The 23,031-nt window shown below is 37.2% G+C and overlaps 3 protein-coding genes across 3 annotated transcripts; 1 reads left to right on the forward strand and 2 right to left on the reverse strand.

Annotated features, from left to right (window-relative positions):
- Positions 1-3,824: 3,824 nt before the first annotated feature.
- On the reverse strand, positions 3,825-6,238 carry LOC137242733 (myosin heavy chain, clone 203). Its single transcript, XM_067769988.1, has 2 exons — positions 6,161-6,238; positions 3,825-6,052 (listed from the first exon to the last, which is right to left on the reverse strand). The coding sequence occupies exon 2, from the start codon at positions 6,019-6,021 to the stop codon at positions 4,231-4,233; it is 1,791 nt and encodes a 596-aa protein (XP_067626089.1). The 5' UTR covers positions 6,022-6,052; positions 6,161-6,238; the 3' UTR covers positions 3,825-4,230.
- Positions 6,239-11,773: 5,535 nt separating this feature from the next.
- Positions 11,774-18,269, forward strand: LOC137240863 (lamin-B1). Its single transcript, XM_067767774.1, has 2 exons — positions 11,774-12,988; positions 16,351-18,269. Exons 1-2 carry the CDS (start codon positions 11,856-11,858, stop codon positions 17,228-17,230), a joined length of 2,013 nt encoding a protein of 670 aa, XP_067623875.1. The 5' UTR covers positions 11,774-11,855; the 3' UTR covers positions 17,231-18,269.
- On the reverse strand, positions 17,285-22,141 carry LOC137240864 (PAT complex subunit CCDC47). The gene is made up of 5 exons (XM_067767775.1): positions 21,561-22,141; positions 21,324-21,481; positions 18,289-18,572; positions 17,821-18,168; positions 17,285-17,751 (listed from the first exon to the last, which is right to left on the reverse strand). The coding sequence occupies exons 1-5, from the start codon at positions 21,983-21,985 to the stop codon at positions 17,512-17,514; spliced, it is 1,455 nt and encodes a 484-aa protein (XP_067623876.1). The 5' UTR covers positions 21,986-22,141; the 3' UTR covers positions 17,285-17,511.
- Positions 22,142-23,031: the final 890 nt, after the last annotated feature.

A 23,031-nucleotide genomic window follows, 5' to 3' on the forward strand; every position in this document is an offset into this window, starting at 1 on the left:
TGGATTCTACGATGTAGGGGTGGTTTCGCAAATACAGGGTATTGATTATGGGTAAAAGAAATTGTTAAAGCTAATAACAATTTTTCTTAAGATTTTTTAAGAATTAATGAGCTTAATACAGGTAAATAATAATTGTTATTCAGATTGCTATTAAATTATTATTTTGATTTTATTGGGAAAAACTGAAAAGGAGGAAACATTTGAGCCGTTTATTTTGAAAGTGGCATAAGTCATTTCATGTCGTTTATGTTCAGTGGTAATTTGTTTGTATCTCTCCTCGCCTCCAGTTTTTTAGAGTCCAATATCCAAAAGATGCACTTCTTATTATTATTTTATAATTGTAGAACCATCTATATATGCATTCGTTCAAAAATAACAATGCATTTAAGACCATGAGTTGGAAATGACTTATGCCACTTTCAAAATAAAGGGCTCATTTATAGGCATATTGCGATGGTACCATTTCGAAAACCGCCACGTCATCATCGTCAGGCAATTTCACAATGTTTTTTATTTATTTCAACAGGTTTCACCGGGGATCGAACACGGTCAAACTGCTTAAATCACAATCGCCTAACCATTGGGCTATTGTGTTGTATTTGTACAAGGCGTGCTTTTTATACTCAGCTGAGCAGAGCCCGCAGTGTATATTAACTTTATTCGCATAACGGTACCCCGTAACGGCATAAACTAATCGAGATAGATATAGACTTCTATATATCAAAATGATCTGGGCGAAAAAAGAAATTCATTTAGCCATGTCCGTCCGTCCGCCCGTCCGTCTGTCCGTAAACACGATAACTTGAGTAAATTTTAAGGTATCTTAATGAAATTTGGTATGCATGTTCCTGGGCACTCATCTCAGATCGCTATTTAAAATGAACGAAATCGGACTATAATCACGCCCACTTTTTCGATATCAAAAATTTCGAAAAACCGAAAAAGTGCGATAATTCATTACCAAATACGGATAAAGCGATTAAACTTGGTAGGTGGGTTGACCTTATGGCGCAGAATAGAAAATTATTAAAATTTTGGGCAATGGGCGTGGCACCGCCCACTTTAAAAAGAACGTAATTTAAAAGTTTTGTAAGCCGTAATTTGTCATTCGTTGAGGATATCATGATAAAATCTTGCAGGAACGTTACTCCTCTTATTATATGTATGCTAAATAAAATTTTGCAAAATCGGATGACGAACACGCCCACTTTAAAAAAAAAAATGTTTAAATCAATATATTTATTTTGGGCCAATTTTTTGTTACAATTGTAATTATTTGGAGCTTTTCGGCCGATAAAATAAAGACAAAACGCAAGGCTTGTCTGTTCCTCCTACGCGTTTCGATGAAATTTTTTCATCTTTATCAGGGAGAATTCAATTTATAACATTGAAACTTTCAACATCTTACTGATAATTATCAGTCAATGAACGAAGCAGGAAACATGAATGGAGGCAGTAAATTAAATGTAAAGTTTTGTTTATTTATGTGTTAGATGTTGGTAGTTTCAATGTTATAAATTGAATTCTCCCTGACGAAGATAAAAAAATTTCATCGAAACGCGTAGGAGGAAAACACAAACCATGTGTTTTGTCTTTATTTTATTGGCCGGAAAGCTCCAAATAATTACAAATATTTAAGTCAAATTTTAACAAAAAATTGAATATCTTTACATTATATAAGTAAATTATGTCAACATTCAACTTCAGTAATGATATGGTGTAACAAAATACAAAAAAAAAGAAAATTTCAAAATGGGCATGGATCCGCCCCTTTTAATTTTATTTTTCTAGAATACTTTCAATGCCATAAGTCGAACAAAAATTTACCAATCCTTTTAAAATTTGTGTAAGGGCATAGCTTCTAGGACGATAACTGTTTTCTGTGTAAATAGGCGAAATCGGTTGAAGCCACGCCCAGTTTTTATACACAGTCGACCGTCTATCTTTCCTCTCGGCCCTCTAACACGATAACTTGAGCAAAAATCGATATCTCTTTACTAAACTTCGTTCACGTACTTATCTCCACCCACTTTATATTGGTATTAAAAATGGGCGAAATCCTACTATGACCACACCCACTTTTTCGATATCGAAAAATTAAAAAAAAATTTAATAATTCTATACCAAATACGAAAAAAAGGGATGAAACATGGTGATTGGATTGGTTTCTTGACGCAAAATATAACTTTAGAAAAAACTTTGTAAAATGAGTGTTACACCTACCATATTAAGTAGAAAAAAAAAGAAAAAGGTGTGCAGGGCGAAATCAAAAGCCCTTGGAATTATGGCTGGAATAATGTTCGTGGTATTACATATATAAATAAATTAGCGGTACCCGACAGATGATGTTCTTGGTCACCCTGGTCCACATTTTGGTCGATATATCGAAAACGCCTTCACATATACAACTAAGGGCCACTCCCTTTTAAAACCGTCATTAATACCTTAATTTTATACCCATATCATACGAACACATTACAGAGTCACCCCTGGCCCAACTTTATGGCGATATCTCGAAAAGGCGTCCACTTATAGAACTAAGGCCCACTCCCTTTTAAAATACTCTTTAATACCTTTCATTTGAGACTGATATCATACAAACACGTTATAGAGTCACCTCTGATCCACCTTTATGGCGATATCCCTAAATGGCGTCCACCTATAGAACTATGGCCCACTCCCTTTTAAAATACTCTTTAATACCTTCCATACAAACACATTCCAGGGTTACCCTAGGTTCATTTTCCTACATGATGATTTTCTCTTGTCAATTCCCGAATCTCTCAGCTGAGTATGTAATGTTCGGTTACACCCGAACTTAGCCTTCCTCACTTGTTTGTTATTGTTATTGTACCACTCCTATTCACTGCAGAAGATTACTTTCCCAATAAAACCAATATAATAATTGAATAACAATTATTATTTACCGGTGTTAAGCTCATTAGGTCTTAAAAAATCTTAACAAAAATTTAACACACCATTAGACTTACAAACACATTGTGACGAATATTAGCATCACTAAGCTGCTGGTAAATAAATGCATAACAACAATAAAGCAGCCAATCTTATGTAGAAGGCGACGAAGAGATATCTCATCTCACACATACGAATATGTAGTCATCAGCCGAAGTAGTTACTCACACATACACACGCATATGGCTGCAAACTACAAATATACATGTATATGGCAGGTAACCAAGCATGAATTTCGCGAAATTACTAGACCTTAGGAGAAATGGGTGAACGAAGAAACCGAGAGTATAAAAGCAGCGCAAGCTGAGTAATATGTAATCAGGTTTGATTTAAACACGCTATTGGTTTTGAAGTATAATTGTGAAGTACTACTCCCAAAGTAATCTAAATAAAGACCAGTTTGCAATATTGAATATTGAAGTGATTTATTCAACAGTTTAGCGATTCGAACGTTAGCAGCAGGTTTCAAATAAGCGGAATTTTTCTAAATTCGTCACAATATGATAATAACAATTGTCTTCGAATCAAATGTCAAGAACGGGTAAAACTTTAGGCTGTTCCTACTCATCCACAAAATTCGGTACAAAACTCTAGACTAATTTTTGTTTGCTGTTTTTCTTCATTTTACTTCATTCTGCACGAAAACAATCCTGACGAATACCTAGCCACTTCCAAAATGTTAACAAGAAATGTATCCGTAAATGAACAATTAATTGGCAGCCCTATCATCTCAGTTGCAAAGAACTCTACACTTTATATATACAAAATTTAGAAAATTTTCAAACATTTATTAAATTATTTTTATACAAAAAACCATTTTTGCCATTTTGTAGAACTTACTATAAATTTATACAGTACACCTATACTATCAAACGAAGCCACTAGTTATAAGTATTAGCTTTGTTGTATATGTATATACATATATATATTTCATACCAAGCAAAGATGAGCGCCAACAACAGATTGGATTACATAGTGAAAAAAAGTAGCGCTATATTTAACACGTACAGCAAATTAACACTATGTGAACCAAAAGCGTTTAAAGCGTACACAACTAAAAGCTTTACGAAACTTGCTGAGTATACATAAGAAGGCGCATTGTAAAAATTGCTGCAGAGATGTAATATGAATGGACGCTTCCTTCGGCAACGGTGGACGCAAAACAAATACTTGAAGAATATAACATACAAAAGCATCTCTCTCTCTCGCACACTCTTGCTATTTCACTTAAACGTTACATCATCAACTGCCTGCATTTCACAACGCCTCATTCAACAAATTCGGACAACGCACATTACCACCTGACATCGAATAGATATGACGCCGGAGTACGCGTATATGCTTCTGTGATACTTCGAAATTATGCACCAACGTATTCAGTTGTGTCTGCAACTCTGCAATTAAGCTGTCGCGCTCTTGAATTAAACTTGTCGTCGAATTTTGACTACGATTCAACTTTAATTCAAGTTCGAAGACACGCTTTTGCAAGTCGCGTCGCTGCTTTTCGGTTTGTTCACGTTGACGCGCTAGCGTACGTTTACTCACATTCTGTACGTTATCCAATTGTTCCTTTAATTTTTGCATATCTTCAGCTAATTTGCGTTTTTCATGTTTCAGAGCGGTATTATAATTTTTGAATATTTTCAAATCACGTTCTGCTGCTTTCAAACGAGTAATCGTCATCACTTTGCGTCTACTCAACTCGTCCATTTTCATTTTCAATTGATTTGCTTCATTTTGTAAGGTGCGTACGCGTTCCGTTAACATATTGTTCTCTTTATGTAGTTTCTCGTATTTTGATTGCTCTTCGCGTACTATTTGTGGTAAATGTGATACATCGCGTAATTTCGTATCGATTTTTTGACGCAACTGATCGAAACCGGTGCTTATTTCATTTTCAAGTTGATGATTATTCGAATTGAGTTTTTCGATTTCAATTTGTTGCGTTTGCATTATATGTTGCGCCTTAATGCAACGCGTGTGATAGTCTTGTAAACAGTTTTGTTGTTGTTGTATTATATTACGAAATTGCGTTTGTTCGTTTTGTAAGTTCGCAATAGTCGTATGCAAGTCTTTGAGATCGACAGTTTTACCGCCGAAAGTGCTATGCGTCTTCTGATTTGTATCCAACACATTTTTCAAAACTTTATAAATATCTTTGAGACCAGCGCTATGACTGCGTTTGCTAAAACTATTCTCATCAAGTTGTGCATGATGTGGTGCTTCATTTTCTTTATTCGCTGATTTACGTTTGCTATGACGTTTCGTCGTTAGCTGTACACTGGGTTGACGTAGCGTTGAATATTCAGATGCTGATGATAGTTTACGTTTACGCCGACTTACGTTCACATCTTCTTTGGGCGTCGTTTTGTATGAAATATTTTCATTGGACGTAGTACAAACAGGCGGTAGCATTGTCATATAACTACTACCCCTATGAAATATTTGCGTATATTTGCGTTTGAGCGCGTATTCTGAACCGGTACTGCTACTGCTGCTATCCGTATAGGCATCCGTTTCTTTGCTACACTTACGGCTGGCAACAAAACGATCATGTTTTTGTTGCATTTCATTTAATTCAAAATTAATTTTCATATATTGCTCCTCCAAATCTTTTGTGGTATTATTATATTCATTAAGCTCTTTCTTATATTTGGAGAGTTCTGCTTTAATCTTTGCACCAACTTCACAATGTTTCGATTTTCGTTTTGTAGTCGCATGATATGATGGACGCATATCCAATGTATTACTACTCATATCGCTTGTTGTTGCTTTTAATGCTTGTGCATCCTGCTCAGTTTGTACGGCATCTTCAAATTGCTCTTCAGACGGTGCATCATCGCTTTTGTAGCTTAAATTTTGATAACTCGAATTTTTGGAATTACAATGTAAACCATCGGATGCGCTGGCTACAGCCATATCACCGCCTGAAGCGCATGTTGGGCGTGTTAAATGTGTAAAATATGGATGGGAACGCCGCTCTAGACATTCTTCGGATTTCATACTTATCTTTTGTGTAAACTCCAAATTTTGACTTTTTCTATCCATTTGCGTCCTTTCTGAAAGTGTTGCGTGCTTTCTATAAAGAAGTGCATAAGATGTGTGGTTGTTTTTTTTTTATTAACGTTTACGTTTTGTGTGTGTGCAAAAATTTCAAGTTTTATTTTAAAATTCAGACTCTATTTACCAACAGAAAATTTTTCGAAACTCTTTTCATTCAAAAACCAAAAAATAATTTCAAAACGCAAAACAAAACTTGAAGCATGTGTAGAATATAAATCGATTGCTGCTTATCTTTTGCGTTCAAGTATTTTTACTCCAGAGGAGCCAATTATTTTTATTTGGCGAAATGAAGAAAAACCATTTACATCATATACACAAAATATTTAAAAATTATATAAACAAAACACGACGAGGGTTAATATCCTTCAAAAAATTTAATTTTAACATTACATTACGCATTTGCAAAAAAAAGGCGCTTAATGTGTTAAACGTAATCACGTAAAATGCATGGCAAATAATTTGCATATTTACTGGCGTTGTAAAATAGTCGCTGAAATAGTACTTCAAAACAAATAAAAATTTAATTCATATACAAAAATTTAATTAACATACTAAGCATAATTTCTTGTGTCGCTTGCGTCTTTTAGTCCTTTGAAATTTTAATTTAAAAAACTAATTTTAGAAAATACATATATTTCAATACAAAATAATACACGGCATTCGAAATACATTTTTATGTAAAGTAAACGAGTTCCTCAAGGATTGCTCACAAGCTCACACAAGCTCCTATCAACTGTTGTTGTTGCTGCTACTTCAATTTAAGATATCTTTAAAGATAAAAGGCATTAGAGCTCAAAGTCGTATTCCCTTGTTTGACCTAAGATGTGAAAGGCGCAGAAGGAAATTGTTTTGCGCAATGTCCTTACAGCCCGTTTGGATGCTTCTTTGAGATGATTGAAGTTATTTATCAAATTTGATATTAATTTAAAATCCATTATTATTGTGGCTGATGAAAGTCACAAACTGCTTACAAGTGTAAGGACTGTAATCGCCATCGCGGACACTCAACAATATTAAGCTGAATAAGCTGAAAACAACGACAGCTTGAGATCCCCAAGCTGGGAAGTGTATTCCGCGTTTAGATGACCTATCAAAACAAAAAAAAAGCTACTAAAGCGCATGATTTCTCAAAGTTGTTCGAGAAGAAATTTGCCGCGAGTGCTGGCCTTTCGCAATATGCTCGAATCTTGAACTGCTTGTTAGGCTCGCGAGCTTCCCGAACACAAGCGAGAATTTTGAGAAGAAATCGTAAGCTTTATATTTAATACTGCCAATGCAACGTCTATATTGGCTGGAAGAAGCTCGCGAGCTTTGTAGCGATAAGCCGAGCTCTCGCTTGCCCGAATCACAAAACTGTCGCTTGCATTCGAAAAGAAATCGTAAGCTCTAGGCGATCCCATGTTACACTAGATTCAATGTTATCTATATACAGCTATGAGCCAGTACAAGGGGTAGATTGTGCGAAGAAAGAGCTATCTTAGTGTGGTATCAGCAAAAATACTCCCTGAAGATATGGATATGTCTAATGGTTGCTCAAATGGCTAGATCATCGTGATAGATAGGGTTGGTTGTTAATATATGTATAATTACAAATCTCGAAAGCAAATAAGCCTTCGGTTGATAGAGAGAGACCGAATGACAACTACGTATTGTGAGTAGTTGTTTTAACTCACCTTCAGTTAAAAAGATATTGTTCTGCCCCTATTTTCTTATCTGCACAATTAAATATTTTTCTTTATTTCATTTCCTCTTCTACTCCCTATTTTTGATTGTATTTTTATTTTTTTTTCTTAACTACAAACACTCTCCCAAAGGTTTACGGGAATGACACAACTGAAGGCAGTCTTTTGCCGCAATTTAATCCGCTATGATCCGGTACTAAAACTTTTTTTTTACCCCTTCAATCTTTCGCCTAAACATCTCCCTCTCTGCCTCTCCGTCTCTCGTCATATACTGTCTTTCTGATCACTTTACATCTCCTTTTTCCTCTCAACCCGCAACCTTTACCACTTCACCTACCTCTACATCTACCTCTTCCGCCATGTATTTATCGGCATAGGACTTTGCCGACTCGTCGTGGATGAGACTGAAGGCATGTTTATGCTCATCAGGATCAAACTGCTGAGTTCCTATGTGCCGGATTTCTTCATAGTGCTTGCGGAGATAACTCCCTATGCCCTTAAGATGTGGGAACTCTTCAATTGGTGTCTGTTATGTTGACAAGGTTTCTGAGTATTTAACAGAAACTGTTCAGCATTTAATTTCTTGTTTTTATTTGGAGTATTCCCGCCTATCTACACAGTGATGTTCGGGCTACATTAGATAAACTTAGAGTGCGATCTTTGTTTATCGAAAGAATGATTAGTTCCAAGAAGCACTTGTTGAATCTCTAGACTGATCCGATTTTCGCTGTTAGCGCTGATTCCCAAAATGTCTTTGTCGGGAATTTTCCTGCGGTTTCAGTTGTTCTCACCTCCGTATAGTTGGATATAGAATGGAATTCCATCGTATATTACATTCGTCATTTTCAGGTAGAAATTGGCGTTGTAGAAATCATCAGCTGTCTATTTCGTGAAAAGTTTTTCGACAGGAAACTTTTCGTGCATGCTGCTAGAAGGTGAGTGGATTCGTAGAGTACCCAAGACGATGGTCCGAATCGGGGATTCAAGGGGTTGTGTAGCGCAATATATAGCTTCTCCAACCCAATTGTCAACCTCACCTTCGAGCGGCGAATCCCGTTTCACTAACAGATGAGGCTCTGGCGACCCCAAGCTCCTCATGGAACTTGGGGGTGGGGAGGGAGGGATGGCCTGAAGGTTCAATGTGGCCATATAAATCGTTCCCGAGATGGTCGGGCCAGCACCTTAATGGTGCTGTGTTACCGGAGCGTATCGGATCTGTACCCGACAAAGGACCATCACATCGATAACACTCCCCAAAGCCTTCGGGGAGTAACCTAATCGCTACAACAACAACAACAACAACAACAACATGGTCCGAATCACTATTCAGAACTTGTAAGGTGAACTCATCCCCATTGCTAAAACTCCTGGAACAATATCAAGTGCGCAGAAAAGTAAGCAACATTAGTACCACATGGTCATAATCAAAACCCGCCTAATGCCCAGTTTTTTAGTACGAGTTTAAAATCCAGTTTAAGTTGACTAGAGTTTAATCTTACCACTTTGCTGAAGCGGCCGAAGTGGCAGGGTTAAACTGGGGTTTAAACTCGCACTGAAAAACCGTGCAAAAGTCTTATGTGAGTCTTATGTGTGTATAGGAGTAAGGATGTTAATGCTTGTGACCTAAACTAAATGTTGCATACTTTTCTGCGCACTTGAAGTTTTAGCGTAGCGAAAGCGGGAATTCGGGGTAGCCAGGTAGCTTAGTGAAGTTGACCTGATCCAACAGGACAGACTCTGGTACAAATCATACTACGTTCTTTCCAGTCTTTTCTTTGTTTTTTTTTTTTTTTTTTGCCGAGTCTTGGAAAACGTATTATACATTAATTATTAAGAGAGGTGACAACAATATTTTTTATAGAAAAAAAGGGAGTCTGAGCTATCAAATGTGTTTGAGTGAGAGTTATAATCTTGGCATAAACGCCGAGAAGGTTCATTTTGTTCGAAATTCGTTCTACATTGTTTCAGCAGAAGAGGTTTGAAATGTCCCGATGTCCGAGAGGGAACGCAAAAGTTCACTTCATTCAGAAGGAATGGGCTCGAAATTGATCCATTTAAAAGTTTTGTCAAAAATATAACACCAAGCATTTCCCTTCGACTAGCCAGAGTTGGAAGATTGATAAAATAAGTGTTCGTGTGAATCCATATCTCTTCGAAATTTTCGCGGCCTTGGCTATATTTTTTTAAGTGAAAGTAAGAAAACAAAGTGTTTATACCTCACCTAAATATTTAAGTTTCATAGTGCACACAAAACGACTCGTCACGTAGTGCTGCTGCCGCTTGGTGTGAATTGCTCCAAAGGAAACAGACAAATAATATTGTGACGAATATTAGCATCACTAAGCAGATACTAGCATCACTAAGTTGATGCTAAACAGCCACTCGTATGTACGTAAATAAATCATTCATAATTTACACACATACATACAAGGCAACGAAGAGATACTCACAAACACATGTAATCATCAGCTGAAGTAGTACTCACGCCGGGTGTATGCGGCTATAAGATAAACATAAACTACAAATATACATGTATATAGCTAATAACCAAGCAAGGGATACAATTGTTCTGGAATACAGTTTCGCGAAATGACTAGATCTTAGGAGAAATGGATGAATGAGAAAACTGAGAGTATAAAAGCAGCGCAAGCTGAGGAATCAGTAATCAGTTTGATTTAAACACGCTATTGGTTTTGAAGTATAATTGTGAAGTACTACTCTTGAATTAATCTAAATAAAGACCAGTTTGCAATACTAAATAGTGTAATGATTTATTAAACAGTTTAGCGATTCGAACGTTAGCAGAAGGTTTCAAATAAGCGGAATTTCTCTAAACAATACAATATTTTACCGCGTAGTGTAGTGTCGCTTAGCGCTTCCTTAGCATTTTACTACAATTGTTACCATACATATATTTGCTTCGTCTTTTTTACGCATATATTCATATTCACCTAAACTTTATATGGGCTACTAAGTGTATAACTTTATCTGCACTTATGAAATTTTTGCGCAATTCTCTCCTTTCGATTTTGTACGTGTACGTGTCTCCACTCTTTCTCCTTACACTATTACTAAATGTAATTGCCGACGAGCGTTTTCTTTTTAGTCGCAAACGCAGATGTATATGCAAGTAAACAAAAACACGGTCATTATAAGAAGCGCCTAAAAGTCTGCAACATTTGAATGAGCGCATTATCCATTAGCTATAAGTGAGTATTGCACACCCATTGGCGCTGGATATTTCTCAAGCATTTTAGGTGATGGATTTAAGCAGGGATGCACCTTAACGTTAAGCTAATCGTTTATCAAAAAATTTCCACCGTTTCCGTTGAAACACTTCGAAATATTATCGATAAAGAAATTATCAAGATAAATTGTATCTCGTTTTTAACCGAAACGAAAAGCTTTCGTTAATGTTAAAAACGTTAACGAAAACGTGATACTTTATGTTTGAATTGTGCTGGCAATGCTATAGCCATGGTGAAGCCGTAAGGTGGCAACAACGAGCGCACATACACACACAAACTCTATGTAATTTGTTTGTGTAATTCGTTGGTGGTAATGTCAAAAATACTCTGAGAAATGTTCGTACTGTCAAAATTCATGAGAAAAGTTGCAATCAGCTTGGATAATGCTTCCACCTTTAATGACTCCGCCATCAATCAGCTTTGCCAGCATAGTTTGAAATTAATAATCAACATAAACGATTTGATTTCGTTTTAATATGGCAGAAAACGAAACGAAATCATTTCGTTAATTTGACGACTTAACGTTAATAAACGAAACGAAATGACTTCGTTTCGTTTATTAACGTTGATTATCGTAACGAAATGATATCGTTTCGTTGGTTAAGCATGCCTGGATTTAAGGAACAAATATTACTGAAGTTCGGCTTTTAAATTTATCTCAGATTTTAGACTTAACTCTGCCGCTCACTTGCCAAATAAATTTATACCAAATGCGGTCATTTTCGAAAAAAAATTCCAAAGTGTGCACAGTAAGAAACTTCATTGGTAGTCATTAGAAAAAAAATTTATAAAAAAATAACACAAAGAAAATCCATATAATACAATTAGCATAATTCATTCTAAATTCTAAGTAATTTCTAAGTATTATTTAAATTTTAAGTAACAAATCATGACCAGTGAACAAGACCCAGATAAAAATGGTCCATCAGAAAATTTAGATGAGGGAGAATATGAATATATTTACGAAGATGGCACGTATGCACAAAGCGATACAACACGAGTGGGTGAAGAGGAGGAAGAGCAAACCGAGGATGTGTTCTCTCTGCTTGGTGAATCATCGGACGATCCTGAGCAAAAACGTCGTTACATGGAATACTTAAGTTTGATCAAGGAAATCGAATGTCAAAATCAAATGGTTGAGGATATCAAAGCACAAATTATGGCGCTATGTGCCAAGCCGTGTAAAACCCGTTGTGAATTGCAAGATATCAAACGGCTACGAGTTTGTATGGAACAAGAGATAATAAAATTACGTTGTCTAATGAATAAAGCCATGGAATTGCAGAATTTTGGTTCGAAGCGACGTTATCATGAAATACCAATTGCAACAACAATTGATGAGGATAATATGTCACCATATACGGGTTGTACTACCCAACCCCAAATTTCCAACTGGAGGGGTGGCGATAGCAGTGAAACGGAAAAAGGTTGCTTTGCTGAGTCGAAGGAATCCAAAGATTCGAAAGAGGAGAAAGCTTTACGCTGTTTATGTAAGGCATTGGGTAAAATGAAAATCTGTTGTCCAGAGGATAAGAAACTCATACAAGAAATAGCCGGTGCATTATTGGGACAGAAAAAACGTAAAAGTGCACATCCTTGTGAATCGCCTTGCCCACCACCTTGTCCACCTTCGCTGCCACCATGTCAGGATCCATGTCCACAATTTGCAAAATCCACCAAAAAACGCAAACGCGCCAGCGCTCCACCTTGCTCATCCGACTCAATGCAAACACCAAATGATTCTTTGGAACGTCTCAAACAAAAAATTACTTGCATGCAATCATCTGTGGGTCAATTGAAACAGGAAATTTATCGACGTGAACGCCAAAAGCAACAACAAAGCAATAATGTATGCGAGGAGGAGAAACCAGAATGTCCTTCCGAAGAACCGGATCCCATACAATATTGTTTAAGTAAACGCTCAGCAAAAGCAGATGAAATGGCAAAGTTAAGAGAAAATTATTTACATTTGCTAGCTGAATTCTCGAAGAAGGACTGCCAACTGAAGGAAATGGAAAAGCGGTAAGTGTTCAGATTTTTTCGCACTGTTTCCATATCAGGGCAATAGGTTGGAAATAGTGGCATTGTTATTAGGAAGCTACTACAGCACAATAGCCGACTCTACTGTTGGGGTTGCATAAGCTATAAGGACACTCCGCAAATGTTTTGGGGAGAGTTATGGATGTCTGATGCCCGATATAGAAATGGTAGGCTCCGGTTTGGATACTAGACCGACTATCTCCGGAACGATTTAATAAAAGCACGATTAGGCTGGCTTGTAGCCCTTAAAATATTTTCGGAGGAGGCAGTCAAATGGGCGGTGGATTCCTTTAAGAAGTACAAAACTCCGGGTGTTTAAGGCATCTATTCAGTGGCATCATAGTGGTACTGGGGGCTTATTATGTAACTCTATTCTAAAAAAATTCTATGTGATTGGACAGCTTTCGCATCACATTTCTATTCGAATCGAGTTACAGAATAGCGCTCTGATCAACATTTCCAATACCACTCTTTCATGATAGGCTACCCCAAACGAGCTTCTTCAGACAAGTAAGTATAAATCTCCTTTATCGAAAATGTCTTGAACAAATTAAAAGGCTATGAGTTTAAGTAATCATCCTCGAATTCAATGCTACGAATAGAGCTGCGACTTTATCTCCAGCATTCCAGTTGTTCACTGTTGCGGTGTTCTCAAATTGTAGCTTAAAGACCTGGAAAGGAACAGAACCATCAAAGGATGGTGTTTTTACCATGGATTACTCGTTGAAACCGCTGGGCGATTTAGTTGCAACTCCTGTATACGACCTCTCAAAGCATGCACTTCGGCCTTGATTTTTTCTCAAACTGCGTTATTTTCTCGTCCATACGCGCTTCGAGTTTTGATGATATACGCGCCTCTTGCGCTTCGAGTTGTACTGTTATGCGCGTCTCTTGTTCTTTCAGTTGTGCTTCCATCTTTGATGTATTCTGTGTCGACATTTCTGAAATACGCGTTTCTTGTGCTCAATCTTCAATGTTATGCGTGTCTCCTGCGATTCCAGTTGAGAAGCCATATATGTTTTCTGTTCTTCCAGTTGAGTTTCCATCTTGGATGTTATACGTGTCTCCTGTGATTCCTTATATGTCTTCTGTTCGGCCAGTTGAGATGTTATATTTGTCTTTTGCGATTCCAGTTGGGATGACACTGTTGATGTTTGAGCAGATATTGCAGCAAAAATCGTGTTCAAGTGTCTCCTGTGATTCCATATATGTCTTCTGTTCGGCCAGTTGAGATGTTATATTTGTCTTTTGCGATTCCAGTTGGGATGACACTGTTGATGTTTGAGCAGATATTGCAGCAAAAATCGTGTTCAAGTCTGTGCTCGTAACTGTCTGCGATGTTTCGTTTTTCTTTTCAATTTTTGTTGTTGTCTCGTCGACATCAAGATGAAAGACATACTCTTCAACATTAATTCCTTCTGCTTCCATTGCCTCTCGTAGTAGTGCTTGAAGTTCGATTTTAATGCCGCTTGTATTCAATCCACGGCTCTCCAACTCCTTCAGCTGCTGGATCTTCAATTCACTCAACTTTGCCATGTACAAGTTGTATTCCCAATCTTCGGAATTTATTCAACAATTCCTCTTCTGACACCAATTGTAACGAATTTACTGCAAATCCTCTTATCTGCAACCTTCTGCTAAGTTCGAATCACTAAACTGTTGAATAAATAACTCCAATATTCTAGGTGCTTCCAGAATTTACTTAAGTTACTGCCATATAATTATAACTACAGATGCACGTGTATAGCTACTCACACTTCCACAATTACAATAGCATACTTTTGGGAGCATCTCAGATAAAATATCTGCATGTGTTTGTGCGTTGGTTTTCCGCTGCATGTACGTACATATGTGTAGACGTAAAGATTGATTCGTTTATTTAGATACATAATGATTGATTTATGGATGTGCATACAAGTCACTCTTAGCATCGGCTTAGAGATGACAGTACCCCTTATTGTTGCTAATATTCATAATATTATTATCGAAATTTGAGTATATTGGACTTCATTCTGTATTCTTATCTTGGTTAAAATCGTATCTGTCGAACCGGTCTCTATGTGTTGAAATCGAGGGCTACAAGTCCCACCCTTTTTATGCAACGTCCGGAGTTCCTGAGGGTACTCGGGCCTCTGTTGTTTGTATTATTTATAAATGATATTGGTTGTTTTTTTTCGTCCTTTTTCCTTCTATATGCAGATGATTTAAAGCTATTTCATAGAATTAATGGCCAGTCGGATTCCCTGCTCCTACAAAATGACCTAAATAATCTTATCGAATGGTCTAAAGCCAATAATCTCTTCATCAATGTGAATAAATGTTTTCACATGTCACAGTGTCATTTAACTTACATTCCACCTTCTATGATATCTCAGGTGCTCGACTGGTTTCGGTTAATGAATTTATTGACTTGGTGTTTTTTTTGATACCTCTTTCTCTTTTGTCAATCATATCTCTCATATGCTTCCCAAGGCTTACAGAAGCCTTTACTTTCTTCGTAGATAAGCAAAAGACTTTAAGGATGCTTATACAAGGAAGGCTCTATATACCTCTCTCGTTCGTTCAAAACTAGAATACGCCTCAATTGTTTGGAATCCTATCTATAGCAGCTATGCTGCCAGAATTGAAAAGGTTCAAGGAAAATTTATTCGTTTTTATTTATTTTCACTCAACTTTGACGACCCAATTCCATCCTATTACTCGCGCTGCATGCTTATAAATCTGCAACCTCTCGAATCCAGAAGGGTAGTACATCTGCTAATGTTCGTCTATGATCTAATAGCTGGCTCTCTTGATTGACCAGCTATCTTAGCGAAGGTGTCATTTAATGTACCTAATCGGAGTCTTCGAACATTTTTTCCATTTTGCACACGTGCTTACAGGGCTAATTATTGTAGTTTTGACCCAATTTTTCGGGCGCTTTCTGAATTGAATAGACTCTCAAGGAGGTTTTTTGTTGATTTTTCTTTGTCGAGTAATATCTTCAAGTCAACTCTGGAAGAGTACATAATTTTAACTTGCAATATCTTTTTCTGTTTTTTGTTTACGCTAGTCATGTTACTTACGCTTTTCGTTGTAGCTTTAGGTTGATTATTTGTTTTCAGTTTTTAATTACTTTTGTATTCTAGTCTGTAAGATTATTTCTAATCATAGACTTAATAAATTAAACATAAACATAAAAATTGTCAATTTGGCTTGCTAGCTACACGAAACTATTTTTATATAGTATTCCACTGCTGATATATAATTACTCTGTCCCAGAAAATTTTTGTTAACCCATCAAACAAGCCTCTTAACCAAACTCTATTGATTCAATTTTGTATCTTCTTTTTCTTTGAAATCAGACTTAAAGGCTTTTGCGGCAGCTGCAACAATAACGGCGTTATGGGAGGCGAAGGACGTAATATCGAACAGTCTGAACTAATTTTACTACGTCAGCGAATTGCTGATATGAAAGAAGAGCAAATTGAGTTTAAATGTCTTATGAGGGAACAATCACAACAATTGGAAGATTATCGTAATAAATATTTAGTAGCACAGCAAAAAGTCGAAGAACAAAGTGTTACACTCGAGAAATTGAATATGAATAATAAACGAATTGAGAAACAAATTAATACTGAAGTTAAAGAGATACGCGCAAAATTCCAAGAAAAACTTAACGAGCTACTACACTTTCCAAAATTGCTTGAAAATGAACAATTAAAATTAGCACAAGCTTGTAAAGAGAAAGAGGATCTACAAGGCAAGTTAGTATTGGTGTGCAAAGAATTGAAAGCCTTAAAAATGCAAACGGAAGCGCCAAAAGATGATACTGATTGCCGTCCACAATTAGCCAAGTGTCAGTTAGAACTAGATAAATGTAAAACTCGTTTGGATGAAGCGGAACGCCAACGTGATCTATTCTGCGAACAATTAAAGACCACGCAAGATGATCTGGATACCCTACGTTCCGAATCAGCTAAGATAATAGCGCGCACGAAAGAACGTGCCGAACAAACAAGAGCGCAAATGCAGGAACAAATCGATAGATTGGAAAAGGAATTGGCGCAATGTCGTGCTACAGCATGTCTTTCAGTTAGTGATCGTGAAGCAGTTATACGGGAAATGCAAGGTCAACTTAATACGTTGTCATATAGCTTTGATGCAGCGCAAAAACAAATTAAAACACTACGCAACCATATTGCTTATGTTTCCAATGAAAATTGTTTCCCTGTTAAATGCTAATTAGGCTCATTGAGTTCTTATACGTATCGACGATTTGACTAAATGAAACATCAATTGTTTGGTTGTGATACATAATTATGGCTTGTTGCACATGCTTGTGTGTGCCTGTTTTTCTTTATTGCTTAATAGAAGATGTATCTATTTTAAAAATATACATGGCGGCACATTTCCACCGTGTATTCGTGCATATTTAAGCCGCAAAACAAATCAACATTTTTGCAGCATAGTCAATTTAAGAGACCAACGACCTTAATGTGCTAAAATATTACTAAATTGTTTTTTTATAAAGATTTAACTGCTAAACGCTTCATTTTAGGCCCCTTTTTCTTGGCCTGGCGTTTCTGTTCTTTAAGCTCCCAGCGGCGCTGCTTCTCGGGATCGTCATCAGCAAGCACACGTTCTTTTTCTTGCTTGCGCTTGTCTTCACGGCGCTGAGCAGCAGCCTCTACACGAGCTGCATGAGTACTCTTCAGAAATTCTTCTTCCACACGCAAACGATTCTTTTCAGCCTTATTTTTTCCCTGCCAATGAAATTAAATAGTTTTTATTAAGTTTTCTCTTCAAGAACTTGTTAACTTTTATCTACATACCTCTTTCGACATGCGATACGTTTTCAAACGCTCCATCAAATAGAATATAAGCACAAGCAATGGCTTAATTGCTTCCATATCTATACTTTTTGGCATATTAAATCCGGCCATTAACATACATTTTGTTTCTGGTTGTTTTAAATTGTTAGCATCTTCTTGTTGTATGGGACCACTAAATTGATCGGAAATATGAATATAATCGATGTAACGTTGATATTTATTGAGCGCAGTTATTATGCGCGCCTCTAAAATAGCTGATGTAGCTTCAGGTATTTCCGAAAGCACACCAAAACCGACAGGTACTTTGTATCGATCCTCTGGCTTACTGACTAGACTGCAGTACTTGTTCTTTATATGCAGATGTAATGTATGAGGTGTAGTAAATTTAATTTTTTTATACAAATATTGTTGAGTATATTAAAGGAATTATAATAAATTTTTTACTAACAAAAAAGAAAATTCACTCACCAAATCTGCATATTCTTTGAAAACTTTTGTTATAGTTTTTCTTGAGCCAACACAAAATACAAAGGAATCCATTACGCCTGGTGTCATTTCCACTTTTATATGCACTTGATCTTGTTGTGGTCGTATCAGTCCCGAAACCAAAGCTACCAAATCGTGTCGTTTAATCATTTTGAGTTCAACAAGCATACCTTCACAACATGTACGGCCGGAGCACCATAATGTATATAGACTTTCGCTTTCTTTCATCAAACCTGGGTTCTCATTTTCTTGTTTGCCATCGTCACCTTGTTGGAGTAGAAAGTACATGTTAAAAGTAGATAAATAAATACTTAGTAAATAGAAAGGATGAACGGACCCGTCACTACACGAAACGGGTCCAGCGTGTTTAGTAAATTGAAACATTAAGTTTATCATATTGAGAGATAACCAGCCCAGATTTTAATATTGTTGTAACATTATCATCACCTAAGACCCCCAAGGCTTCGGAGTGTGTCCTTTATTGTGCTCGTTACCACAACGTGCCGGATTTGCATCCGGCAAAGGACCATCAACATCGATAAACTCCCCAAGATCTTCGGGGAGTGTCCTTATCGCTACAACAACAACCCTACAACTGGAAATGGAAAGAAATATTCAGATGCAAAATCTCTCCAACCCTAAGGTGTTTGAAACGTGTTTTGCATCGGAAAGGAAGCGATGCACGAGCTGGTTAGCCACACCTTGCTTGGGATCGGGTTGCGAGCATGGATAGGCCTGGCCCTTGGTCTTTATTAACATTGTCATTGAATGACGTAATAGGAGCTTCAGCTTCATTACGAAATAAAATTCAGGAAATGTATTGCCATTCTGACGATACAAGATTTTACAACGTCTTAATTCGCTACAACGGCGAGCTTAAGCTTTCCAACATGAAAAATTTGGGCACAGACTAATGTTGTGCACTGCTAAAGCCAAGGAAAACCGATAACCAAAGGTAGCCCAAGCGAGCAACATACCTTAATGCTGCTCTGATGACATTGAAGGCTATGTTACTGTTGTTGTTGTTGTTGTTGTAGCGATAAGGTTGCTTCCCGAAGGCTTTGGATGGTGTTATCGATGTAATGGTCCTTTGCCGGTTACAGATCCGGTACGGTCCGGTACCACAGCACCATTAAGGTGCTAGCCCGACCATCTCGGGAACGATTTATGTGGCCACATTAAACCTTCAGGCCATCCCCTCCCTCCCCACCCCCAAGTTGCATGACGAGCTTGGGGTCGTCAGAGCCTCGTCTGTTAGTGAAACAGGATTCGCCGCGAATAGGTGAGGTTGACAATTGGGTTTGGAGAAGCTATATATTGCGCTAGCAACCTGAAGGGTTTCGCTACACAGCCCCTTGAATCTGGTATTTTAGTCGCCTCTTAGAAAAGCTTAGATATGTAAATGATGCACATTCATACGTAATCAGAGAAAACAATAATTTTAGATTACCTCTTTTCAAAACAGAAGTGGACAAGCAAAATATATTTTATAAGGGCCTGAAATATTTCAATGAACTTCCTAATCACATAAAAAGTAGTAATAACTTCAATACTTTTAAAAAAAGTTTATTGGAGCATTGTAAAACCCTTCCAATAAGATAAATTTTTTTTTTTTTTTTTTTTTTTTTTTACATGACATACCGATACTGGAGCGCGAAAAGGGAATGGTAATACTGGTAGCAGCAAAATACAATGCACCCGGCCCTAAGGAAAAGAAAATCAGTCGCCACCTGTAACTCCAGACAATTCCAACAACAAATTTCGCTGGAATTCGGTATTTTCAGCCTATATTTACTGTTGCTGATCGGAATCACTCGCATTCCGACAGCATTAATATAACAATAAAATTATATGATGTGTAACCAAAATAAGGTCAAACAGAGGTTGGAGTAGGGGGGATTGGAAACACGTCCTTTTCAACCTCCCAATATATTTTTGAGCTGTGCTGATCGGAATCTTCATGGTTCCGACAGCGTCTTTACTAAACAAAGTTGAGGGGTGATTGGGTACACTTCAATTTCCAACATCCAAAGACATGTTTAGCTGTGTTGATCGGAGACCAATACATTCCGACAGCTTAAAATACAAATATAATTGAAAAATATAAGTTCTAAATTTTGTTGCCTTAAGCTGGGAGCCCTGGAGGATTGGAAACGCGTCCTTTCCTACCTTCCTTAAATGACTGGCTCCCAGACTCGTCCGTTTGTCACGCCAGTAAATATGCTGATCGGAATCACATGGCATTCCAACAGCATATTCAATAGAAATAAATGATATAATAATGAATTGTACTTAGTAGTTTAAGTTTTAGGCCTAAACAGCCGTAATAATAAATAAATTTAAAAAAAATTACGACAGGCATACCTACCGCGGGAATATTCTGACCCCTAACCCGCTGGGGCTATGGGCTATGTTACTCCAACTGGCTTATTGTTGTTGTTTTAACCGCAAAGCACTCCCGAAGATTGGTAATAGACAGAGAAAGGTCTCATAATTGCAGATCTGTTACGCTTATTATCATTCAGAAACAACAATTATAGGCTTGTTCGATGGGGGTGGAGAGTGGGGATGGCCTGAAGGTCTAATGTGGCCATATAAATCGTTCCGGAGATGGTCAGGCTAGCACCTTAATGGTGCTGTGTTACCGGAGCGTACCGGATCTGTATCCGGCAAAGAACCATCATTGATAACAACAACATAGCACTCCCCAAAGCCTTCAGGGAGTAACCTTATCGCTACAACAACAACAATATGCGATGAGCAAGAGACTGTCAACAAACTTATTGAACGAACATGCGCTTTTCCATATCTGTGATTGTGATCATGAATGAATGTTCATCAATCCATGGTTATTAGCTATATTGTCCAGCAGGGTGAACCTCTTCACACGCGCACTTCAGTGCATTAGATCATATCCATTTGTATACTAAGTTATCTATCGTCATAAAGAAGTCTGTTCCGACTAATAAATATGCAATTTTTTAAATTAGATATAGTTGCAAATTGCATAAACTAACCAACTAACACAAAGTTATCATCCAGAAGCCCTTTGTGCGTACTATACCAGAGTTGCGCCAGTCGTGCATTCTTTGTTTTACCCGCAAAGAAATTTGCAAAATAAGCCAGCAAACCGGCAAGCATAAGCATTTCCATCCAATAAGAATCCCAGTGTGTGCTATAAGATATAAATAGATTTTGTCAAGAAAAAAAAAAAATTGGATGTATGTATATCTACAAAAGCACTACACACTCACCGGAAATGCATTGGAATTTTGGCCACAGTGAGTTTTGGCTCGGCCGTTTTTTGGTCTAATGGCAATTCCTTACTTTCTCCAGCATCAAATCCTTCAAATTCTTCTTCATCTTGAAAATGTTCAAATTCATTATCATCATCTTCTACGATACCGTCGTCCTCATCATCGATTTTGAAGTCATCCGTTTTGCTAGCAACTGGTATGTTGCTTTGTAATTTCTCATTTAAATGCGTCTGCTGTGCGGATGCTTTTGTATCACCAGCTTGTGGTGAAGGTGTACTACCTGGCAACTCAATAAAATCATCTGTGTCAAAATCATCGAATTCGGCGAAGTCACTATCGTCCTCATGAGCCAGCACCGATGTCATGCCACTTAAGACTAAGCAGCCAAGTGCCAATAGAGCAGCGACCTTTCTTAGCTCCATCACTAAAAATTAGTTACGTCCTCCACTAAATTACTTATAAAATTAATTCAATTATTAAGCAACATAGCCTGTGAATAAATTATATAGAGTTTAAAAGGGGCTAGTGAACTGAAAAAATCTAAATTTTACGGAGTGCACTCAAAAAAAGATACTGCACTGAGCTACCGGACTGGTAATAAAAATCAAAGCTCATTCACAATAGATTGATAGACAGTTTGTGATAAAACCATGGCTCAATAACATGGTTCAACTATACATCGTTGGCTCATCTGTAAAGCAACAAAATATATCTGTTCAAATTGTCAAAATCTGTGTATTGGTGTTGGTGCGAATGGTATGGAAGGGAAACATAAAACTTAGCAGTTTTTGTATGTGTAAGTAAAATGTTGCCAATGTGTTGGTTTCATTTTGAGTTTGCCATCTCCTTTTGACAATCGCTCATGAACCATGGCTCAATTATATGCTTGGCTCATCTCATCAGCTGATTTTATTTTTATCATTGCATGGTCGATGGAATTGTCAAAAGGAGATGGCAAACTCAAAATGAAACTAACACATTGACAACATATTCTTACCACACACAAAAAATGCTATGCTTTATATTTTCATTTCATTCCATTCGCCTAATACTAATAAACAGATTTTGACAATTTGAACAGACATAATTTGTTGCTTTACAGATGAGTCAACTATATAGTTGAACCATGGATAAAACATAAAACTAAAAAGGGAAAGTATCGATATTAATAATAAAAAACACTCTATCAAAGAAGCGATGATAATACTCATGTTGTTGTTGTTGTAGCAATGCTCGCCTCACCTAATAGCCGCGACCGATCACAAATTGTCATCAATATCCTCTAACGAGAGTCCAAGGAAACTTGCCGTTTAAACAGGGGTGGACCATAAGGAAAGGGGTATTAGAGGCGTTGGTTCCACATTACAATTGAAGAGATGGTTGGTGTCATGTGGGGACACATTGCAAGCGGGGCATACATTTTGTATGTCAGGGTTGATTCTGGATAGGTAAGAGTTTAACCTGTTAC

The sequence above is a fragment of the Eurosta solidaginis genome, chromosome 2 (assembly GCF_040869045.1).
Source record: "Eurosta solidaginis isolate ZX-2024a chromosome 2, ASM4086904v1, whole genome shotgun sequence".
In the NCBI taxonomy this organism is placed as follows: domain Eukaryota; kingdom Metazoa; phylum Arthropoda; class Insecta; order Diptera; family Tephritidae; genus Eurosta; species Eurosta solidaginis.